Source organism: Amborella trichopoda, chromosome 13 (genome assembly GCF_054954075.1).
Source record: "Amborella trichopoda isolate Santa Cruz 75 chromosome 13, AtrichopodaSantaCruz75HAP2 v2.0, whole genome shotgun sequence".
Classification (NCBI taxonomy): Eukaryota; Viridiplantae; Streptophyta; class Magnoliopsida; order Amborellales; family Amborellaceae; genus Amborella; species Amborella trichopoda.
Genome location: NC_142348.1, coordinates 5687986 through 5714211, shown reverse-complemented (window position 1 = coordinate 5714211; position 26226 = coordinate 5687986). Strand labels below are relative to the sequence as shown.

Sequence of the window (26226 nt, the reverse complement as noted above, 5' to 3'; positions counted from 1 at the left end):
AAAGGTTACAACCATTTTAGCCATTAGAAGTTAGAAGTGATATTTAAAGGATTGAAGTGTGTTACAAATTCTATTTTTTTTTTTTTGGGTAAATAAATTCCAAAAAATTTATTTTAGATATTGTGTCTAGTCAATAAAACATTCCCAACCACCCGATTTCACATCTAAAAGTGAATGGTAGTTGTGATCTCATTGTATAAAAAATAAATGATCACATTTCCATAATAAAAAGCTAAAAAAAATTAAATAAAAGGAAATAAATGAGGGTACCGATCCTTGATTGAATCATTTTATACATGAATAGAATCTCCTCTCTCTCTCTCTAAACTATTGGAGCTTCCATTACTCATTGACATTCACATCTAATATTGTTGTGCATTGTCCATCTTTAATAGGAAAAAGAGCACAAGCAATGGTGCTCAATACGTGACTAATAAAAAAGGATTAATGATTTTTTATTTTGTCAACCAAACAGTTAAAAATATCATATATTTTATGCATATTTTGAAATACAAGTATATAGTCAAACATATACAAGAAAACGCATATTTTGATAAGGAAAAGTGTTTGGTGAGTTGGCCGACTTCCATCTTAGAGATGGACATCAGATAGACAAGGGACTGCACTGTAATAGGTGAGTCTGCTGACTCACGAAAACCGTGTTCTTTTGATAATATATAATACAGATATATGAAAAGCTTAACGGTACCTTTGTACCAACTTCCATGGTCCTGAATATTCAAAATCTAATTTAAAACAAGAGGGCCTCATATAAACTACAGAGGATATCATAGTCACATAATTTACTGGGAACTGCATCCTATGGTTTGTGCTATCATCTCTTTTCCTGGCTGTTCCAGATACACATGTAGAGCCTCGTCGTCGAAGAAGACCTTAAGAGGGAGAGGCTTTACGACATTGTCCGTGCCTTCCCACAATGTTTGTCCAACTTGCCTGTGTACGCTCTCTGTACAATGGTAAGCATCAAACCACATGTGCACGGCTGAATCGGGGCATAGATGGTATTCGGCAACACCATTCTTGCCCCCGCATGTGTCAAGCCCTCGAAAGGGCCCGGTTCCACAACAGGCTTCGAGTGCCTCAATAAATCCTATTGCATTGGAAAATTGAGTGTTAGCTAATCTGGTTTTTATTTATATGCTGAGAGTGGTTTTCTGAGAAGAAAGCCCAAGGTGAAGAGAAATTCCTACAAAGGGTCCGAGAGGAATAGGAGGCACACATGCAAATAGGAGTAATAATAGATATGAAGCAATTTCTTCCAACCCCATTTCCCATCCTAAATGTTAAAAGGACAAAAAAACAGAAAAAAACAAAGAAAGAAAGAAGAGGAGATATTTAATTCAGTACAACCTTCTTGGTAAGAAGAGCATTAGAGATGAAACAATTGTTTTGGAATTAGAGTTTATAGTTTTAGAATTGGGTGTGTTTTGTATAAGGTTGCAACCTTAAACAATCCAAGTAAGGCGCACCTCTAGATTTTATCATAAATGTAATTTTGATGTAAATAATTCTTAGGATGACTTGATAATCTATTTTCATATCTGATTTATAAAATTTTAAACTCTAAAAGTAGTTCAAATCAAGAAGATTTATAAACACATGACAATCTTGAAAATAGATGATTTGGATAATGTGTTGCAAGCTACACTATTTCACGGGTTCAAAATCTTTTTTTCTTTTCATATTCATGCATCTTGATGTCGAGATGATCAATTAGAGGATTTTCCAACATCTAAACAACTTTTGATGATAGATTTTTGAGATGCACCTTTACTTCTATATGTTAATTTTAAGGTTGCAAACTTTTTCCTTTGGAATGCGAGTTTATAATTAGGGGACAGAATGTCAAGGCTATTTCTACAATTTTAGCATTTCGTTAAAACTTTTGAGAGCAAAACAAAGACCAAATTGACTGTATGTGAATGTTATGAACACCATAGATAAATCAAGCTTTCTCTACAATTACTGGGGCGTAAAAACCCTAGGAGTTTAAACAGAAAATCATGACAAAAGAGAATAAAAAAAATCAGAACAACAGATATTCCCCAGACCATCAAATAATTTGTCCACTTATATCTGGTTTGAATATTGAAAAAACAGTTATATGGCAGAACATAAATTCAAGTGGAATATGTGACATGAAACTAAAGGATAAGGAGAAGTAGACAAATAGGCCCCCAACATAAACATAAAACCAGAAAGAGATACGACCGAAAATACTTACCATATTTTTGCGGGTTTTCAGTCCTTACTGTCAGAAACTCAAAGAGATCGAAGACGATGTACTTAAAATCCAATAATATGGAGGTTAGGTTTGTTAAGAGTTTCTCAAGAGCTGTATTGTGTGATACACTGAGAAAAGTGGCAGACTCTAGGCATGTTCCATTAGTTAGTGCACGTATGCCAGGCAAACATCCTAGATCAGCCACTGATGAAAGTAGGAATTTTCTTGCCCCACAATTGTATAATATCTGTTACAAAAACGATAAAAGGTCTCATAAATGTAATTCTATGTTGAAAAAAATTGAGTAATAGGTAAGTTGTAAGCATTATGTGGCCAAATAATATCTCTCTTTATCTCTACTCTATGTTGAGAGAAAGGTGTATGTTTCTCTTAGATTTTGCCTACTTTAAAAAATAAAAATCGTGCATATTCCTTTTCAATGAACATTTTTAAGTAAAATATCTGAATTTAATAATTTACCATGAGTAGTTTGTCAACTAATAAGTTCACTGCTTACTTAACGTTCAAAAAACGAAGGAAAAAAAAGAAAAAGAAAAAGAAAATATTTAAGTTCACTGCATGAGTACAGTGCGAACCAAATCGCCCTTAACTAATTTAGCGCAAAACATTAAAAGTTCAGAATAGGCGCAAAAACACACATACACACCCACACCCACTCACACACACACACTCTCTCCATACTTCTGGTCATCACATACCTGTAAAAACATATAAAAAATAACTTGTAGGAAATAAAATAACCAAATGCCCCTGAATTTATAAGATATTATTGAATTATTTTTTATATTTTGTATAGATGAGTGACAATGAGAAGTACCATACTGATGCAGATAAAAAACACGTTGATTCAAAATCTAATTTTATTTTATTTTAATTTTCCCCTAAAAAACACATAACATAACCCTGGATCCTAAAATAGATATAATCCCTAAGAATCAACCAAAAAATTAAAAATAAAAAAAACAAAATTAGATCTTGAATCAACTTGTTGTTTTTTTTTTTTTTGGGTTAATTATTAGAAATTATATCTATTTTAGGAGTCAGGATTATGTTATGTGTTTTTTTTAGGGGCAAAAAATAAAAAAAGATTTTGAATCAACCTGTTTTTGTTTTTATCTGCATCACGTACCCTATAACTTGAGCTTAAACCAATATATAAAAAAAAGCAAAATTAAAATATTATACGCACTCTTAAAAGGTAGGTCTAAAGAAAAAAATATAAAATATAGAAAATATTTTTAAATTTTGATACTAAAATGTGGTTTTTTTGACAAATTTTCAAAAAAATCGATAACTCAGTTAATGTTACTATAAATTTATGGGGAAATAGTTTTTTTTATAATTCTCACAAAAGTAAGAAATAGAAATGCATATGAAAGGACTTACCTGGATTTGTGCCGATAAATTGCCGATTACGAAGTCCCTGAATTCATCCCCAGTATATAACTGTTGAGCTTCGGAATCTGGAAGGTATCCCACCAAATAGTCGTTGCTTCCTATGCTTACGTAATAAACTGCATTTGAGACCATTTGTTTTGCTTCGAAGTGCCCTAATTTTATCTTGTATCTCTCTACAAGATCCATGAATTGTGCCACTTGCGTTTCCAGGTCCACAACCTAATTTTTTTAACATTGATTCGAAAAAGTACATAATAATGCCATTTACTTTTGGTATAAAGAGGACAGATATGACACCGGGTGCCTCGAGCTCAAAGGTCAACAAAATATTTTTTAGGAACTTTGTGACTTACTCTAAATGTTAAGGTTGGCAATGGGCTAGGCGGCCGTAGAAACGTAGGGCCTAGACCATAAATTGTGACCCGAGGGCTGAGTGATGGCTAATATTGGTTTGGCCTGACTTTTTTTATTTTTTATTTTTTTCCCTTTTTTATTTTTTTTTGACCCGGCCTGCCAGTTATATGGGGACAAAGTCCAGGCCAAGACCAACTCCTAGCCCGTTGCCTTCCTTATCTAAATGGTTGGAATTGGCCCTAAATGATTGTGACATACTTGAATTAAAAATAAATGGTAATATAGTCTATTGTTGTCGATGTTTAGATTCTATTTTTTACAATTTTAATCCAATAATAACCATTTTATCCCTTCTTTATAATAATTTCTCGGGGCTTGCATCCTAATGGTTTTTCCTAAATGGTAATATAGTCTATTGTCGATGTTTGGATCCCAACTTTTACAATTTTAATCCAATAATGACCATTTTATCCCTTTTTTATAACAATTTCTCAAGGCTCGCATCGTAATGGTTTTTGCTATTTCTAAAGGCATATGCTTTTTTTGGGTAATTCAGTGGGGCCTCTACTTATTTTTTAAAATAGATTAGGAGTTAAACTTTTTTAAGGTATAAGTGGGGTAATATAGTCTATTGTAGATGTTTATAATAATTTCTAAAGGCTTGCATCCTAATAGCCTTTCTTAAATGGTAATATTATAGTCTGTTGTCGATGTTTAGATTCCAAGTTTTACAATTTTAAGCCAATAATAACCATTTTATCCCTTCTTTATCACAATTTCTCGGGCTTGCATCCCAATGGTTTTTGTTATTTTTAAAGGCATATGTTTTTTTTGGGTAATTCAGTGGGAAAGCTAACCTCTACCCATTTTTTAAAATAGATTAAGAGTTAAAACTTTTTTTAAGGCATCCTAATGGTTTTTGCTATTTCTAAAGGCATATGGTTTTTCTGAGAAAAAAAAAATTACTTTTTGCTTCAAGCACGTGCTTTCAATCGATGGCAATTAATAAGGGGTGCCAAAAGCTAGGTTACATGAAATTATTGGGGTAAAGGGTAAAAGGGTAAATGTGATTGACATGTCCAGCGAGAAGAGAGAAAACACTTATAAACCACAAAATTATGGGTTAAAATGGAATTTTTGTGAAAGGACGCTATACACCAAAAAAAAAGTTTTAAAAAACAAAAGAGGAAAATATTTTTAAAGGGATTTACCTATCGTACAACATCTTTAAAGGCTCAAAGATCATATTCAAAATTAAGCACGTGCCTTTGAAAACAGGATGAAAAAGTCCCAAGTTATTTTGTTCAGACTTGAGAACTCTAAACAATCATGGGCATTTAAGTAATTTTAACCTACTTAAGTAGCTCAAGCAAAACTATAAGAGTACCCCTAGTCATTTAGTGTTGGCAAATCAAACAATCAAATGAAAATTATCCCTCGATATTCAGGGTAAACAACAAGAAATCATGGATATTTTTATCATTTGATAATTTAGTATTCTCATCCCTATACAATGAGGGGTACATTTATAATTTAACTTGAGCAACTTCAATGGGCTCAATTATTGAAGCGAAAGGTTTCTCTACTTCCCTTAGGATATAGAAGATCTATGTTTCTTTTACTATCTAGCTATCCAATTTTGATCAAATGAGCCATTCAACGTTTGATCCTAGATCCAACGCTTCAAAGTATTTTATTTTTAATTTTTTATACAAAAAGTATGAATATAAAATTTGGTAGGTGCCATCTTCTCATTGGGGCTTACCTATAAAAAAATATTTAAAGTAAATTTTTGATAAAATATAATAACTAAAATACCTCTTAAATCTTTCAAAATATTTTGGTTATTTTATTTTGTTGGGAATAGTTTTTAATATTTTTTACCAGTGCGAGTTTAGTAGAGAATTAGACGCCCAAAATTTGGTGTCAAAATATTATATATAATTTTTTAAAAAAATAAAATAGTGTAGAGGCGTGACATTGTGATTGAAACAATCTTAGCCCTCTATTCAAAATAGAGGATTTGATAAGGGAAAGTATGTAAGTTTTATGTTGTAGGGGAAGCATACAAAGCTTGCTCATTACTGAAACACCTTCAGTCCCAACCTAGAGCAGGTGGAATTTGGAAATGTTGGAACAATTCTTTTAAGGAGGTAGCTTAGTAAAATGAATCTCAAAAAGTAAATTCTATAAAGGAAAGAGTTTACATAAGTGTAATGCTCTAATAAATCAAATTAGGGTGCAACTAAAAAATTTCACTAGGAAGATTATTTTGATGCCCAAATATTCTCAAATTAATCATCTTGACCCCAAGATGCATGGACATGAGAAAAAAAATAGATTTCAAGTTTTGGAAATAGTGTATCATGTAATGCATTTTTAGACCGTCAATTTTCAAGATTTTTAATTTTTAATAGATCTGCTCGATGTACACTATTTTTAAAGCTTTAACTTTTATAATTACATATAAAAATATATTCAAGGCTATAACAAAGATTTCTAGCATTTAAACCACATTTTTCGACACTATTTGAAGATGCACTTTACTTTGATTGTTTGGAGCCTCGGCCTAACACAAACCACATGAGTATATTTTTCTACCTTCTGGACTATTGGTTTGCCGGCACAGCTCTACTTATATATAGATAGGCTTAGCGATCTTGATATCTATATGGGGTTTTTACTTTACTCGAAAGAATATATATTGAAAAGAAGAAAACGAAATAAGTAAAGGGTACCAGTCCTTCATTTGTCCCTTTGAGAACTCCTGCTCCTCCGGATGCAAAGTTGGCTCCATTTGAATGATCCACCTTCTTTTGTAAGTATGGTGGAATGAGAGGCAAATTTGCAAGTTCAGCTGAAAATATTACGTGAAAAAAAAAAAAAAAAGAAAAGAAGAAAATATGAGCAAAGTTTATTTTTTCAAATATGAGAAGAAAATATTTGTCGCTTGCTAGAGTCCCACTCGAGGATATTAAAAAATTCATAATTTTTTTTACAAATAAGGAATTTATTATTGAGACATATTTTTATGTTTTCTATGATTTTGGCAAAGATTAGGAAGAGTTTTAGCCATAAATACTTATTTTAATATTTTTCATATTTTTGTATATTATTTAAAAAGGGAAAAGTTTATATAGAGCCGAGACTCTAACCAATCAAATTTGGGCCTACCTCAAAATTTTTTCTAGAAGAGGTTGTTTTGATGCTTAAATACCTCAAATTGATCATCTCGACATCAAGATACATGGACCTGAGAAAAAAATGGATTTCAAGTTTTGAAAATAGTGTATTTTATAAGGTATTTTTTGATCGTCAATTTTCAAGATTTTCAAGTTTTCATGGATCTATTGATCTACATTATTTTTAAAGATTTAAACTTTATAAATAAATATGAAAATATATTTTAAGACTATCACAGTGATTTCCAGTATTGAAACCACATTTCTCGATACTATTTGAAGGTAGGCTCTAATTTGATTGTTTAGAGCCTAGGCTCTATACAAACCACACCCTTTAAACAATTACCCCTCATTCTCAAGTTAAATTTTTAAAATCTGTTTTTTTATTACTTTTTTTAACTACAATTTGAAGTGTTTTGCTTAATCTTACTTTAAACATATATTTCCTAGGTTTTGGATTTTTTATTTTTTATAATTTTTTGACCTTTTTTTTTTTTGCTACTACAATACTAGGCACTACTCGGACCAAGTTACTCAGACTCGGGCCGAGTACCCGGATCAGGCATGGGCCGAATATTTGCCCCGACTAATGGTATGCAACACTGATTTTTCTTTCAACTTTCAAGGATAATTGGTGATATTCAGGCAGTTTCCTAGAGCCAATGGAGAATTTGAAGAATGAACCATTTGTTAGTTAAAATTGAAAACCCAAAAGAAATCCCTGTTTTCTATTAAGGCATTCACTTTATTACTTGGAAATAAATTACAAAATCATCAGAGTGGTCAAATGATCCCATTTATCACTGCAAAGTTAACCTATTATATTTTATTTTATCAATGTGCCTCCTCTAACTTTTTTTTTTTTTTTTTGGCAATTCTGAAGTTGCACCTATTAGGGTAAGGAACCAGAAGAACGAGAGGAATTTTGGTAAATTTTATTTTAAATAAAATAAATGAACTTATATCATACTACATATAGTACATAAACAGTATATTACGTGATGAAGTATGGTGGAGATGAGGCGTTTCTCCCCTTAAGTGGAAAATGGTGGATCACTTGATCCATTTGTCACCTTTAAGTGAAAAATAGGAAAATGGATTGATAGGGCTGCAGCCCCATCAAAATAAGTAAAGCCCCGTGTTCGTTTAAGGAGAGATGGTTGGCATCTCCCCTTATAGGGACCGGAAAAGCCAGCCTTGAGGTGGATAGCGGTTACCGAATACTCGCGGTTAAGGCTATCCACCTCTTTGAGGTGGATCTAACACAATTTTTTATTTGCTCAAAAAAAAAGAAAAAGAAAAGTAAAGCCTCATCTAATGATTCACCAAAAGTTGTAATTCAAACATTGATAAACCTTTACATTGATTATCTTGACTTAAACATTATGGTTGTGAAAAAAAATAGGATTTTAAATTCTAAAAAATGGTGTATATCTTAATAAACCATCTAGACCGTTCATTTTTCCCTAAAAATAACTTTTCAAAGATCCTATAGGCTTTTTTGAGTCCCAAATTAGAGATTGAGTTTAAAGCCATTATAGAGATTTAGGTGGCCAAAAGTGCTTTCCGGATTTAAGAGGAGGCTTCATTTGATTTCATAGAGTCTAGGCCTTAATAGAAACTCCATCTTTAGAAATATATGATGGAGACCTCCATAACTACATGCTTCTCATGTACTTCATGGAGTAAAGCCCATAAAAAAGAATAGCCGTCGGATACTATACAAATTTTTTGCATCATACATGGATATGAAGAGGTTCTTCAACCATCCGATGTTATGATGGGAGGTAGATGCGGAAGGATTGTTATAACATGCCTGGTAATGAGTAGATATAAAGAATCCTTCGGCATCTACCACCCATTTACAATCCAAAGTCTTTCCTTATATCTACATCGTGCATTCCAGTCCACAGTTTCAAAAACTTGACCATTTAAAAAAACGGTTAGGGCCTCTATTTCTCACTGAATTATCCCAAAAAAAATTATAGACCAAACTAAAATAATATATATATATTTTTTAAAAAAAGTATATCAGATGAAGGATAAAAAGATTGGATACCTATGAAGTCTGGAGCCACTCTACCATCTGAGAATCGACCAGTTGGGTGACCAAAGAAGCCATTGTCACCATAAGGGAAGTAATTTGCCTGGTTTTCCATGCTGGTATTTATGTAATTGTTGGTGCCACAATCCACTGTTGAGTCCCCAAATACAAAAAGCTTCACCCTTTCTCCATTAACAACCACCCCATTCAAAATCACCAAAAGAAAGAGCAGACCACCCAAACCCATCAAAGCATTCACCATTTTTTCACAGAAAAAGGGACTATTGTGTGTTTAATAATGCCTAATGAAATTCAGAGGAGAGACTTTCTTTGGTTTGGTTGGGTTGGGGACGAGTAGATATAAAGAAAGACTTTGGATTGTGAAATGAAGGAGAAAATCTGGACCCTTGGTTGTTGGCTTAACTTAAATGCTGACCATATATGCAGTAATGGGAGGTATGGTACATCGTACATGACACATGGAGGCTCTAGAGTTTCGTGCTGATGTGAGAGGGGAGAGAGAGAATACGTATCTGAATGCATTGCAGCTGGAGCTCAACAACTTTATATAACGAGTTAATTTTACACTCGAAACTTTTAGTAAATTTTATACTATGGAAGCATGGTGCACCCTCAAAAATCTACCAAGAAGGGTTGTTTGGCACAACGAAAATCTTCCCTTTTGGTCATTTCCACCTCGAGGTGTATGAATATAAATAAGAAGAAATATATGATGAAACAATTTATGTACATGGCCGTCGGAATTAATATGTAGAATGAGATTGATGCAATTATAGATTTTTTTTAATTTTTTTTCGAACTTTGTTACGCACCCTGGTAATCGGATTTCATATCGAATGGTTGTAGTAATTATGACCTCCTTATATCAAAAATAAATAGTCTCAATGTGTATAATCCCTATAAATAAAAATGATTTAATGCCTTAAAAAATATTACATCTTATAACTTTTTATTTGAATTGCTCATTTTCAAGATGAATATGTATACTATGTTTCTATAGAACTATTATTGTGCGTTTACTCCCTTGCTCAAAACAGAAGATTTTCAGTATAAAATTTTGAGAACCACATAAGAATTACTAGATGATTCTTTTAAAAGTAAAAATTGAAATTTGAATTTTGTGACAATTAGTTCTAGCTTTTAAAAAATTAGACAGTTCTTTATTCAATCTTGATGCATTAGTTTTTTTTAGCCAAAGAGATATTATTTTGAATTTTTATTTTTATTGAGATTAGTCTTTGGATTGTAGAAATTACTCCCAAATGATTGAACTACATATGCCCCTTAAAAATCCATCGGAAAAAGTAGTTCAAATGTTGAAAACCCTTTGATGTATGACTATGAAAAATAAAAAGATTTTTAAGTCTAAGAAATAGTGTACGTTACAATATATTTTCTACATCATTTATTTTCAAGATTTTCATATGTTTATTGATCTACTTGCTTTTAATTATTTTTAAAATTTAAAATTTTATAATTAAATATAAAAATAAATTTTGAGATAACCCTAACAATATTTTACATCAAAATTACATACTATAATAAAATTTGAAAGTGGAGCTTATCCCTACACCTATGGATGCATCCGAATGCAAACTGCACCCATCTATGAATGTCACATTAGGGCTACCCTGACCACCAATCCCTGGCAACTCTCAGTCGTCTTTCAAGCATTAAAAATGCATGCGGACTACACAATAATTAACACAGAAAAAGTCGCAAGTGGTACATCGCATTGGGATACACAAGGGCCACGTCCCACACTAGAATTGGATCCACAAGAGTCCTCTTCTAAATTAGCAATTTTTTTTTTTTTTTTTTAACATTAAGACATGAATTTTATTAATTATAAGCTCGAGTTATAGGGGAACGAAATACATAAAGGTCTAAATTGGAAATTTAGTAGGTCATCGAATAACAGTTACTCGAATACAAAAATTGGCATGCATTCTATACTTCTTTTAATGTATAAAACTTATATACTTCCTCTATCCAACCATTTTTTTTGAATGGATGATTGAGATGACCCTAATTACAATACACACCTGAACTCTATTTTGTTTATACAAAATATTTTGACTCTAAATTTTGGGCGTCCACTCCTTAATTAAACTGGCACCTATAAAAAAGTATATATAAAAAAATTCTCAATAGAATAAAATGACCTAAATACCCTAAAACGTTCTAAGGTATTTTGGTTATTTTATTTTATTAAAAATATCTTTTTAATATTTTTTTAGGTGCTCCTCATTTAGATGATGGCACATACCAAATTTCACATTCGTATAATTTGTAAAAAAAAGTTAAAAATAAAATACTAAGAAGCGTTGGACCTATATGTAACGGTCAGTGGCTCACTTCATCAAAATAGGACAGCTAGATGAGAGTGGGGTGGGAGGTTTAATATATATCTTCCATACAGTAAGAGAAGCATTAGAATCCTTTCTCTAAAAAAGAAAAAATCTAATAATTAGACCCCACCATTAGTATTATGGCAAAATTATAGATACCCCCACCTCTTCTAAAACTTTTGATACCACATCACATATCCCAAACATTTTTTTTTTTTTTTTGCATCCTCTGAGTAAAAAATCTAATTTTTTTCTTTTTATTATGAAAATACCCCTCTCTTAAGTACATTGTTTTTTGTCAATTTTGAAGCTGGCCTGGCACTAATGTGTGGCAGAGTGGCTTGTTCCTATTGAAATCGGTTTCGCATACATTGTACTGGTTCGATTTTATTTTGAAAATGAAGTTGGCCCGACACAATATGTGCTTGACTGACTTTAATAAGGGCTGGAGCTAGTCCGACATAATTTGTGTTGGACCGGTTCATTAACATATATGTCGGTCCATTACAATGTGCGTTGGGCGGAAAAAAAATAAAATAAAAAAAATTGCTCTTTTTACTTGGAGTACAGATAAAAAAAAGGCTTTTGAAAAATCAACCTTTGATTTTTTTAGGAATTTAGGCCTCTTGAATTCTAATCTTTGATTTGGCCACCCATTTTTAAGTGGGACTTTTTAGACGAACAAATGATCCCTTTACCTCTGAGATGTATTTTACCTATGTTTACTCCACCCATTTTTTTTCTCCAACATGTTTTCCCCTTCCCCTCGTTATTTCTCCCATTCTCTCTCTCTTTGACCTTTCATCTTTATGTTCTCTTGCTCTTACCCCTTCCTTCTCCCTCTTAAATTGAGACATCAATTATTGGTTGGTTGACTCCAAATAATTGAAAAAAGCTCCAAACATGATAAAAACATTTAGATACTTCAAGACCCGATAATCACACTATTTCTTCTTAATAGAACACTAATATTAAAGAAATCTTAGTTGTGAGATACCAAGTGCAATTTGTTTTGAGACTGTATCCTTCTTTCACTTTTCTACAATAGTAGAACAAATAAATAAGAACCCATTACTTATCGGTTTTTTTTTTTTTAAGTGTAATAAGAAGCCCATTAATTATCTCCATGCATAAAAAGCAAAAAGAAACTTGAAATAAAAGCATCATTTCAGAAAATGAAAAAACATCAAACGAATACAATCTTTCACCTTTTAAGAAATAAACGTAATTATATAAACCGATAAATTTTAATATTATAATGTTGAAAAATAAAAACTAAAAAATGAAGCATTTAGAGATGCAAAAAAATAATGAAAACTGCAAAATAAAATGATAAAAAACAAACTACAAAATGAAGCATCAAATTCATAAACTGAAAAATTTTGGAATTATAAACTACCCATCAAAATTTTTGCGTGTCTTCTTTATCCATGTACGTATACAAGAACCGTGACACGTAATAACCATTTACCCATTCATATGCATTTCCCATTTGAAGAAAACTTGATGGTTTCGATAGTGGTACCTGCTGTTTGATGCACATCCTTCCATTAAATCCTAAAAGACTTAGACCGAGCACAGAATAATTCCTTCCTGCAAAGCCATGAAGAGAGCTTCCTTGTTTTAGCAAATGAGTGATGGAAAAAGGTAAACTAGAGATGTGAGCTTTTTTTTCGGAACCTTTTCTCAACTATTTAAGATCGGCTAGATGCTGAGCTTTTTTAAGAGGAATAAAGGTAAATTGGTAATATGTCACACCAATAAATGCCACGTGCTAAAGTCTAAAACAATCTTTTAATGGGCAAACTTCTATACTTCTTCTATTTTATAAAACTTATATATTTCCCTCTATCCAACTGTCCATTATAAATGGACGGCTGAGACGATCCCAATCACAATATCATATCGCTAAACTATTTTATTTTTAATTTTTTTATACAAATGATGTTGACATCAAAATTTGGGTGTCCACTCCTCTCTTACACTTACACCTGTAAAAAATATAAAATTAATATTCTCAATAAAATAAAATAACAAAATACCATTGAAATTGTTAAGGCTATTTTGGTCATTGTATTTTATTGAAAATATTTTTTTAAAATTTATTTTTAGGAGCGCCCCATTAAGAGGATGATACATACTAAATTTTACATTGATATAATTTGTATAAAAAAGCTAAATAAAATTCTCTGAGACGTTAGATCTAGATCAAATTGTCAATTGTTCACTTTATCTAAATTGGCAACTAAATAGGTGCGGAAGTATGTATCTTCTGTACAGTAAGGGAAGTATGGAAACTTTTTCCTTCATTAATAGCATCAAAATCTTAAAAAAATATGAAAAATATAGAATGAGTCCATTTATCTTTGATACAAGGTGGTCACATTAATCTTGACCATGAAATGTGAAATTGGATAGCTAGCGCAACTTGCCGACAAGAATACCTAGCAGGCACAATTTCTCTTCCCTTTGTACCCTAATTCGCACAACTTGCCGACTTCTTCACCAAAACTCATAATGCGCCTCAATTCTCTCAGTTTATTCCAAACTCTCCATGGTTTATTGCAAATCAACTCGAGTTTGACGGTGAGTGTGAATGTATATTTACTTTCTATTCTTGCTTGAACATATTAAGCAAGTTATTCATGATATACGTTACTTTGTAGTCCTATAAATTTAGGGTATTGTATACAATTTTTATAGAACTGAGAAATACAGTTTCTCTTTCACAATAATAATGAGGGACAATACACAGTAGCTGGCGTCATGTGGAATGGGATACTCATACCCAGCATCCACTACTAGTGGCAATGGGACACTTTTATCCAACATCCACCGTTCATTTTTATCACAGTTGATGAGGGATGGATTATTCCCAATTTTATATATACCCAGTTATATATAAACAATTACAAACACTCATGAGCACATTTTTGCATTATTTCGCTTCTGACTTGTCCCCATAAATATAGTTTGATTCCCCAAAACATTCAATTGATACAAAATATATTTTAATTCCCAAAAACTGGTGCATGATATATTGTTGCTTTAGACCACATCAATTAACCCCTGAAAATTCCCCTTTATCTTGCCAACGAGCTCATAACCTTCAACACTGCCGAGATCACCAGTTATTTTCTATGGATGACATGGGAAATATATCATAGCCATTGACTCGCATTTTTTAGGGCATTTCTTTGGGGTAGTTCAGTGAGGAAAGATCCATCTACCCATCAGGGAAATAGAACTTAAGATCACACATTGTAACGACCAGCCACTAGAACCACATGTTATTGTGGGCAGAAACTCTAGAGCTCAACGGGTTGATTTTTGGCAAATGGAGATCGAGAAATATAGTACTGGCAATACTTAAGAAAAAATAAAGTATGAAATAAATAATGCAAAAAGAATAAAAGGATGTGATTCACCTCAAAAGGCTCTAGGCATGGTAAACTGACATCCACTATACTGATAAGAGTTACATCATTGATTTTAAGATACAAAAAATATTTTACTAGCCATCAACAAAAGCAACTCTTGAAACCACTCTCACTTGATGATCTTCCTACTCTTTCATCTAGCAACTGTTACCAAACAATCTGGATAGACATGCAAGAGCAATAATAAACAGACTTTCTCTCTACAAAAGGGATAAGACCCAAAATCTATAGGGGAACCGCCTCTTCACAAGAAACAAGCATCTCTCCAATGTTTAAAAAATGGAACCGGCCTAAAAACCCGGCCAAGGACTGATTCCGAGTAACCGGTAAACTGGCCGATTCAACCAGCCTAATCAGGCAAATCCCGATTAGTCAAAACAATCATAAAAAATAAAAATATAAGAAAATATGAAAAATATGTATTTAAAGCATGATTAAACAAAGCACATCTACATGAAGTTGAAAATTAGATAAAAATAAATTTTAAAAATTCATTTGTGTCCAATGGTATTTTTTTCTTTTTTTTTTTAAGAAAAACGAAGAGAAAATATAAAAATAAGTATACATGACCAAACATTTTTCAAACTTTGCCAAAATGATAAAAACAAGTAAAAAACGTATTATTAACAAATAACTTATTTTTTGGATTTTATACAATTTTTAATTTTTTTCTTAAATACCCAGTTGGATTACCAAAACCAGAACCAACCAATACCCAATTACCGAAGCTTCGGCCACTTTGGTCGAAACAAAGGAATATCAATATAAAAAAAAATTAAATTTTTATTTTAAAATTTTCATTATTTTATATTTTTTTTATGTATATATCAAATTCATTTATATTAATTGTTTTTAAAAAAATCTGAAGTCTTCTCACAAATAAGTTGAAACACCGAATTGTTTCATTTTTCTTACCAAACCGAAAAAGATTGTGATGCAAATCTAACAACATTAATTTGGACAGTCTATTAGAGGTAGCTCATTCACCATGTTTTATTTATGGGGAAATGCTGATGTGAGCCCATTAGCTAACAACTATATATGAGCCCAACGGCCAAATATTAACTTGAATGACTCTCTCTTATTTAAGTTTGAGTGAGGTTTGTATAAGGCGTCATCCTTGTACTATTGAAGTAAGGTGCACATCAAAACTATGCCAATATTGCAATTTCGGTGCCGCAAAGACGTACGATGATATGAAAATCTATTGTTGCCCCCAATTATGAAATTTAAAGTTTTGGAAATGGTGACATTAAAGCATATCTATAAACATTTGAAAATAGACGGTCCAGATAAATGTGTTAGAAGACGAACTATTTTAGGACTAATTCAATTTTTTCATGTCTGTGAATCTCGAGGTCGAGATGATCGATTTGAGGGTTTTCCAGTATGGGAAAATCTTTTCTAGTGGAATTTTAACGTACACATTACTCATACAGCATAAGATTGATACCTTATACAAACTTTTTTCGTTAACACGAATGAATTCGTGCAATTCACTTTTGCTTCGAATCCATCCTATCCAATTCGGTACACTATGAAAGTTCTGCTACTAGACAAACGCCCAAGGGCATCCTTAGATAGGCGCAACCAATGTTTTATCATTCTTTATTTTTTTGGGATTGTATACAATGAGACTATTTACCTTTGATACAAGGTGGTCACAATTTTTTACAACCATTTGATGTGAAATTTGATAGCTTGAATGTGTCACAAAGTTCGAGAAAATTTCTTACTGACAAGAATACCTAGCATGCACAATTTCTCTTCTCTTTGTACCCTCTTCCGCACAACTTGTTGACTACTTCACCAAAACTCATAATGCGCTTCAATTCTCTCAGTTTATGTCCAAACTCTCCATGGTTTCTTGCAAATCATCTCGAGTTTGAGGGTGAGTATGTATATTTACTTTCTATTCTTGCTTGAACATATTCAGTAAGTGATTCATGATGTATGTTACTTTGTAAATCTATAAATTTAGGGTATTGTATACAATTTTTATAGATATGAGAAATGCAGTTTCTCTTTCACAATAATAACAAGGGAAAATACACATTAGCTAGCGTCGCATGGAATGTGATACTCATACCAAATATCCACTACTAGTGTCAATGGGACACTCTTATCCAATATCCACCGTTCATTTTTATCACAGTTGATGAGGGATGGACTATTCCCAATTTTATATATGCCCAGTTATATATAAACAATTAGTTGAATATAGGGCCATGACACAAACTACCATTGAAGTTGTTTGGCTTCATTGGTTACTCACAGACATGGGTTTCCCTATTGCCACTCCCACACCACTCTATTGTGACAATAAAAGTGCCATTTATATTTCTAAGAACCCAGAATTTCATGAACGCACAATTGTTTGTAAACGTGAGATATATTAGTTTCCCAACCAAATGTTTGTAAAATGTTGGATCAGGAAGGAGTTCATCACCTGTAACTCTAAGTTTGAGATTCAATTCAGTAGGGTTATCGACCTTCTTAGTGTAATCAATCAATCGAGATTGTGAAACAATTTTTGAAGTATACTTGAGCTAAGATAACAGATAACCACAAGGGGAATAAGCAACTTCTAATCCATGAAAATAATGCAAGAACCCAAAATCTTTCATTTCATATTATTCGATTGAGTTTTTGTTTGATCTTATGAATAGTGCTCGAATCATCACTAGATATTATCATATCATCCACGTAAAGTAACAAAAGAGCTCGTTCATTAAGAGTTTCAGATACAAAGAGCACATAATCATAATGACTTTGTTGAAATCCTGCAGATACAACTGCATAGCAAAATTTCTCAAACCAAGCACGGGGTGCTTGTTTGAGTTCATATAGGGCTCTCCAAAGTTTTACACACTCTGTGTTGGAGATCAATAATTATTGGAGGTAACTTCATATATACTTCCTCGTCAAGGTCACCATTGAGAAATATATTTTTGACATCTAACTGATATAGAGGCCGTTGTCGAATAGATGCCATAGAGATCAATGTCCGGACAATAGTCATATGGGCCACTGGTGCAAAAGTTGATGCAAAGTCAATGTCATATTGTAGGTTGTATCCTTTTACCACAAGACGAGCCTTATACTATTCAATACCGCCATATGCTTCCGTTTTGATTTTATATACTCATAGGCATCCAACAACTGTCTTCGTTTTCGAGCAGAAATAAGATCCCAAGAATGCATTCGATCCAGGGCGTCTAACTCATCTTGCATGGCTTGTTACCACAGAGATTGACTTGCAGCATCCTTGTAAGTCCGGGGTTCAGAGTAGGAATGAACAATAGTAAGAAACGCTTGGTGCTGAGGTAAGAAGGTCGCATAATCAACAAAATATGCAGGTGGGACAGAAACATAGGTGCTACATCTAATACCAGAGAGTGCCACTTGCAAGGGTTTAATAAAGACTTGCAGCAGAAGTGGAACGATCTTCTTCCTAGTCTTCAATTACAAAGATATAATTAGAGCGTGTAGAAGAGGTTGAGACAAAATCATAAGAAGGAACAAAAAAAGAATTATCAGAAGATGAATTATCATATGTGCCTTTAAAAAAAGGAACATGTTTGGAAACACACAACATGTCTAGATACCAAGAGTCTTTTGGTGATGGAATCATAACATATATATCCTTTTTGATGATCAGGATAGCCCATGAAACAACCTTGGGAGACAACTTGTCTCTCTCAGTTAAAGGTAATAACACAAAACAAGTGCAATTGAAAATACGAATATGAGAATAATTAGGTGGGCAGTGAACAATTTTGCAAAAGTTGATTGTATAAAACAGATGATGACATAATATTGATAAGATAAACTGCAGTACGAACAGTTTCTGCTCAAAACACATTGGGGACAGAAGTAGATAGAATAAGTGTCATTGTAGTTTTTAAAATATGATGATTTTTACGCTCTGCGATGATATTTTGCTCAGGAGTATAGGGACAAGCCTTTTGCTGTTGAACATTTTTGTCAGAGAGAAAATTTTGAAAGTATCGCACTTATGTATTCCTCTCTTGAATCTGAGCGTAGGGCTTTGATTTTGGTGGAAAATTGAGTTCCAACATATGAATAAAATTGAGTGAAAATTTTATAAAGCTCAGTGCGATTGTTAAAAAAAAAAACCCAAGTATATCTAGTGTTATCATCAATAAATGTTACAAAATATCGTGATCCCCCTTTGGATAGAAAAGGAGTTGGCCCCCAAACATCAGTATGAACAATATCAAACATAGAGGATGAAATAGAGATACTTCGACTGAAAGGAATAGCATGGGGATTTTACAAGCTTACTAGTTTCACAATGTTTGATATCAATAAAGTTTTTATCTACAACATGAACTAAGAACATCATGAGAAAATAAAACTGTAATCGAGAAATAGATATATGACTAAGGTGTCGATGCCACAAAGAAATGGTATCATTAGTTGACACATCATAGATTGAAGGAGTTGGTGGCATATGTAGGTAGTCTAGATAATATAGATCTCCGACCTTATGCCCAGTCCCAATCAGATTCCCTGATTGTCAATGTTGTATGGAACAACCAGATGGAGAAAATATAACATTACAATTTAAATGAGTAATTTGTCTAACTGAGAGTAAATTCATAACGATGGAAGGAACATGGTAGACATCAGAACCACTTAATTTAGCAAAAGGGTTAGAAGTTGAGTTGGTTTTGGAAATTTTCATAGCAATTCCATCAACAGTATATACAATATCAGATAAGGACTTACAGTCAACCGGGATGGACAAGATGCTCCTGAGTCAATCAACCATGAAGTGAAAACGAGTTTGTCTAAAAAGGATTACCTGAAAAGGATGTAGTGGATGCAGAGCCCAGACTAGAATGTGAGGGTATAGACTTTGATTGCTCTAGAGTAAGTGTATCCATAGATGGGTCAGTATTACTTGCTTGGATTATGGCCGAGGAGTGTGAGATGCATCCGTCTGATGATTGGCTTGTATCAGTAGTATCAACATGAATGAGTTTCTTCTTCTTAGGACATGCTAGCTTCATGTATCCAAGAGCCGATTGAAAAGAATATGATTCTTCTGATTTTTTCAGTTTTGCTTCTTTGGAGAGAGATGGAGTATTACAATAGTAAATGCCTTATGGAAGGGACCATATGTGAGGGACTTTACTCATATAAGCAAAAATCTGGAAAGTTCATGTTTTTACAGCAGAAAACCCAGTGTGACATCCACATAGAAATTGGGCATAACTTTCAAACTATAGGGAATTTTATCATGATTCCATAACCAGTTTCAAAATAGACTCATTTAGATATCATTTAAAAGTGGTTTTACCTCATTATGATATGTTTTGGCCATTTAAAAGCTCTACACAAAAACACATTAAATCCTTGGAATTTCATTTCACAAATCTGACATGCTTCAGCAAATGAGTAATAACTTTCAAACCAAAAGGGGCATTGACAATATGTCTTTTCTTTTTTAAAATAGACTAAAAGAGGTACTTGCCCACAAAATTTCATGATCTAAGGAGGTATATAGGATACTCAAACAGTTTCTCAAACCGGAGCTACAGTTCTGGAAAACAGAGGAGAGAGAAGCTGAAGAAGAGGCCCCCGCCTCCTAGAGATTTCAAAGAAAGAGGAGATCGGGGAAATGGTAAAGCCCAAAAGACTTTTATAGGCAATGTTAAGCAAAACCAGCCAGTACACTGTGACTTTTGAGAGAAGTGTGGTCATGCGGCTTCCGAGTGCTGGTTGAAAATGAAGGCATGCTTCAAGTGCGACAAGCCAGGAAATCTGATTAGGAACTGCTCCATGATGAGGGATGATCCCAATCCAAAGACTCAAGGTAGGGTGTTTGCACTTGTGGAGCAGGAGGCGAAGACTTCCACATTAGAAATTCAAGGTAAGATCTTTATTTATGGAAGGAGAAATTAGAATTCAGCTTGACCCTGATTGTTTTACTACTTTGTTGTAGCCTCATTTTTTTTTTCTATGCCACCTAAGTATTGAATCTGCGCCTTTTGATCATACCTTAGTGGTTATGCGTGCCTTTTTGGTGGCCGGCTTAGAGTTTAAGTACTGGGGTAACATTTGGGAAGTTGAGTTTCACCCCTAGATATGATTCTTTTAGATGTTTAGCAGTTTGGTGCCCTCCGGGCCCTAGGTTGGTCGTGTGCTTGTGCCTTAGTAGGTTGTTCGAGTAGAGTGCCCATCTCAAAACCCCATTTATGTGATGATCAAGTATATGATTTTGATGACAAAATCTTTTTTAAAGGAGGGATAATGTGACGACCAAGATTTTTCCTGGCCTAATAGTGTGTCTGACGGAATAGAAGAAGTAAGAGTGCGCGTGGCAGTGAGAGTGTGCGTGGCAGTAAGAGTGCGCGCGACAGTAAGAGTGCGCACGTAGTGAGAGTGCACGTGGCAGTGAAAGTGCGAGTGGTAGTAAGAGTGTGCACAGCAGTAAGAGTGCGTATGACAATGAGAGTGTGCGTGATAGTAAGAGAGCGCGCGACTGTGAAAGGTGCGGGGTAGTGGAAGGCACGCGGCAGTGAAAGAAGAAGAAGGAGAGAGAGGGCTACCGTCGTGCGTGTAGCAAGAGGGGTCATGCCGTACATGTTACTGTCGGGGGTGTTTTGCTATGAGTATATGGTCATGTGGCCCATGTAAGCCCGCATGTGAGCCACTTGTGGCTAGTTGTCAGCCACTTGGACACCATGTTCAAGACACTTGTTACTCTTGCTGCCACTTGGCATGTGTTTGCTGCCCCTCCCCTCTTTTTGCTTATAAATACCCTTTCAATCACTCTCTCAAGAGTTTGCACTTTCTCTCTCTCCCCCACGTCTACCCCTTAGGCCTTTGAGCCTCCAAGCTTGAGAACCACCCGTGAAGACTTAACCTTGAAGAGAAGCTGAGTGGGGGACTTAGAACCTTGCTGCAAGTAAGTAGATTCATATCCATGCTTCCATGTTTTGTGATGGAGTAGATTCATATCCATGCTTCCATGTTTTGTGATGGATGTTTTTGGTTAGTTCATTTAAGCATGAAATCCAAGTAAGGTTATAAGTGTGTGATTGTAAATATAAGCATGAATGTGTAATGCATGAAGTTCTAGACAGATTTTGATGAAATTATCAGGGGCATGTGGTTGTATGTTGCAAAACTTATGTTAGAAGGGGGGGCCCTGTTTTCCAAGAAAATTGGGGCCTTCATTGCATGACACCTTGGGCAACTGAATCCCTCTTATTGTCCTTGGAAAATTTGTGGGATGATACTTAAGTGATTATAATTCTAGGTGAGAAGGTTTCATATTGTGATTCCTCATGAATTGGAGGCTACAAAGTGCTTTTGGTAGTGTGCCACATTTAAGCTGCGAAATTCCAGGAAAATGCGTATTTTTGAAATGCACTTTTGACCAGTCAAATGACGTCCAAATACTCCCAAGTCACTGTCATTTGATTAATACATGTGTCTACTATGATGTTTATATTTTAACCTTGTCCAAATTCTTCATAAATGATGAGTTATACTTCAAATTGTGCAAATATGTCAATGTTAACAGATTTCACTGGATTTCACAACTGTTATCTTTGTTGTCACGAGTTTTGACTAACCAAACGAAGCCTAAATGCTCCCAAACCATTACCATCTTAAAGATCCATGTGTGTACTAAAAGTTGCATGTTGAAATTATTTCGAAATTTCTTTTAGATTGAAAGTTATACATTCGTGAAGAGGGATATGTCATTGTTAGCAGAATTCAGTAGAATTTAAAAATTGACCTCTGATGGCACGAGCTTTTGACTGACCAAATGAAGTTTAAATGCTTTCAAACCAACCCATTTGTAAGATACGTTTGTCTATTATAAAATTGGTTTCGGAAGCATATCAAGATTTTTTATGATTTAGAAGCAGTGTTTATTTTTCTAGAGCAATGTCATTGTTATGAATGTAGAAAATTTCATAATCTTTCCATTTTGTTGTAATGGTTAATTAGTCGACCAAAACGCCCCTGATTTAGCCCCAAATCAATTCTCAATGACAAATCAGTGAATACTTGACTAAGTATAAGTATGATTGAAATATGACATACCTATGATGTAAAATGAAATGTTCTCATGAAATATTATTGACTATGCATAGTTGAAATCAGTTATGCTTATGAAATAGTGAATGCTACTGCTTGCAAAACAACGGATGCTCATGAGGCATGTTTATGAAAGACATGAATGCTAATGAATGAGTGAGTGCTTATTGAATATGCCTGACTCAGATCTATCAGACTACAAATATGATAGATCATCCAATTGTGGTATGTGATGACGCGGTGAGTGCATATGATAAGTGCAAGTGATAAGTGCAAGTGATAAGTGCTATGTGAAAATGAATGTGCATGATGTTGTGACACGCTTTGTTATGATGTGTGTCCTATTGTGACTGATTGGTATGCTTTGAGCATATTGCATGACCATACTGAGATATGTGATACCGTGATATGTGTTATTGTAATATGTGACTGAGTAGCATGCTTTGAGCGTATTGCATGACCATGTTGAGATATGTGATACCGTGATATATGTTATTGTGATATGGGACTGATTGACATACTTTGAGCGTATTGCATCACCATACTGAGAGATGTGATATCATGATGTGTTATTGTGATATGTGACTGATTGGCATGCTTTGAGCGTATTGTATGACCATATTGAGATATGTGATATCGTGATGTCTTATTGTGATATGTGACTGATTGACATGTTTTGTGATTTGTAACGATTAGCATGCTTTAAGCGTATTGCATGACCATGAGGTGTTAAGTGATCTATGATCCAGTGGTGTGCTTTGAGCGTATTGCATTGCCAGCTGGTGCCAGCAGTTTCCCTGACTCCTCAATGATAGGAAGGGAGTTAGGAAGAGTGAGTGATGGGAGGGTCGCACCCCCCAAATTTCTGTGTAATAACAGTGTCTTGCAAGGTAACCGCCTATCGAAAACTCCAAAAGCACGCTGGGGATTGTGTGTGTGCGTGTGTGAAGGCATTACGAAGTTGGATGCCCACTTGTCATTGCCTTCCCTCCTGAGGGATGGTAGAGGTCATAAGCAATGAGATTGGCTTGGCATAATGACTATGGCCTCTACTTTGGGAGTAGGTGATTTAGCGAGTGAGTTGGTTTAAATACATGTTAATATTGATGCACAATAGTATTGGTTCAAATTTGTAGCTTTTGTGATTCGTTATGATACTTTGATGAGATGTGACAGATAGGTGTTTTCAATAATGCCTGTGTGATTATTATTGCTTATCTCTGAAAAGAATTACTCATGACTCCTTGCCGGATATAGTAGTGAAACATGGAATCTGATTCTACTTATTGGGCTTTATAGCTCATTCTTTTACTTTTTATCTTTGTAGAGTAGAAGCTACAAGACAAGAACAATCGGTTGGGTGATCGTTCTGGTGGTCGAAGACCTGCATCTTCCAAGGAGACCCTTTTGATTGTATGTGTTTTGTTGGTCGTGGACCATGGTTTTGTTTGTGTTGAAAATATGTATTTGTTGTATTTTGGGCCTTTGGTGCCCTGAACGATTGTAATACTCTTAGTTGTATTTGTATAAATATAATTTCAGTTTTAATTTGCTCAGATCTAGCATGTTTGTGATTAGAGTTTTCTCTATTATCGTGGTTTGCTTAGATTACCTCTTTTCTAAAGCGATGAGCGCACTTTGACTTGAGTGGCATTCGCTACCTCTGGATCACGGAATCGCATTCTGTCGCCCTCCAACGAGAACTGCAGGGGGGCAAAGAGGGTGGGGTAAAAAAAAAAAAAAAAGTTGATGAGAAAGGGTTTTTTTGTAAGGGGAAAAGTCTATAAATGGTTGCCACCTTAAAATGTAGAATCACGGATCGACCTCAAAAATCCATCGGAAAAGTGTTGTTTTAATATTGAAAAACCTTCTAATTGATAATCTCGATGTCTAGATGTATGACTATGAAAAAGAAAGGATTTTGAGTCCCAAAAAAGATGCATCTTCCAACATATTTTCTAGACCATCCATTTTCAAGATTTTCATATGTTTATATATCTACCTGATTTTAATCATTTTTTGAGTTTAAAATTTTATAATTAGATATGAAAATACATTTTGAGATAATTTTAACAATATTTTTACATCAAAAATATATGCTGTGATAAAATTTGGAAGTGCGCCTTAAATGAATTGTTTAAGGTTGCAACCTTATGGAAACCACACCCTTTTGTAAGAGAGAGTAAGAGAGACGTTACACCATGTGTAGAGAGAGAAACCACAAAAAAAAAACAGGAACGACAAGGAAGCAAAAGAAACAACTCAAACAAAATTAAAGTGGCAACAGATGCAAGGAACATAATGACATGATAGAGGAACAAATCGATATGTATTATGACAGAGAGTGCTTCAGATCAGGTGGAGATCTCCGAACGGTCCTCAAATCAATACGAGGAACCTTCAACAACCCACCGAAAAAGTGATGAAAACAAATCAACCCACCGAAAAAGTGATGAAATCAGATCTGTGATGGTATCTGGCTCCATACTAGGGTTTATGGGCAGCCGTTGCAGATCTAGCCGTACAGTTTCAAAGTGGTTTTGTAGTTTCAAAGTGGTTTTGTGGTTTAAGAGTGGTTTTTTATTTCAGTGTGGTCTTACGGTTTGAGAGTGGTTTAACTGTTTCAAAGTGGTTTTAGACTGGTACAGTTTGAGGAAAGTTATTTTGTGGTTTTGGACTTCAATGAGCAGTTTTGCAGAGTAGTTTTTTTGTTTTTTTTGATGTGGTTTTGATAAAAGATGAATACAAATCTGACATAAGGTTTTTTATTTATTATTTATTTAACAAATCTGACAGAAGGCGGTTTTGACTGATGGCAGTTTCAATATCTAGGGTGCTTGTGAGAAAGCGGGTTGTATTGCAGGCCGGTATTATAAAGTGGTACTCAGATTTCAAAAGAGCGGTATTTCAGTTGATTGTTACCAGGCCACGACAGCATAATCGCGTCTAGGATGGACCCAGACCTGACTCTGCCCCTACGAAGGAGAAATTGTATTTTTCAGATCTATAGAATTGCATAGAAGACCTTAAATTTATGGGGCTACAAAGTAATGTACATCATGAATCACTTGTCTAATATGTACAA

General features: G+C 34.0%; 1 protein-coding gene and 1 non-coding gene across 2 annotated transcripts; one reads left to right on the top strand and one right to left on the bottom strand.

Moving 5' to 3' along the window:
• Positions 1-621: 621 nt before the first annotated feature.
• On the bottom strand, positions 622-9786 carry LOC18428729 (GDSL lipase). The gene is made up of 5 exons (XM_006838029.4): positions 9260-9786; positions 6757-6875; positions 3653-3883; positions 2246-2492; positions 622-1111 (listed from the first exon to the last, which is right to left on the bottom strand). The coding sequence occupies exons 1-5, from the start codon at positions 9504-9506 to the stop codon at positions 804-806; spliced, it is 1152 nt and encodes a 383-aa protein (XP_006838092.1). The 5' UTR covers positions 9507-9786; the 3' UTR covers positions 622-803.
• Positions 8339-8474, top strand: LOC148778962 (U6atac minor spliceosomal RNA). Its single transcript, XR_016048696.1, has one exon. It is a non-coding gene; the product is annotated as a U6atac minor spliceosomal RNA (small nuclear RNA).
• Positions 9787-26226: the final 16440 nt, after the last annotated feature.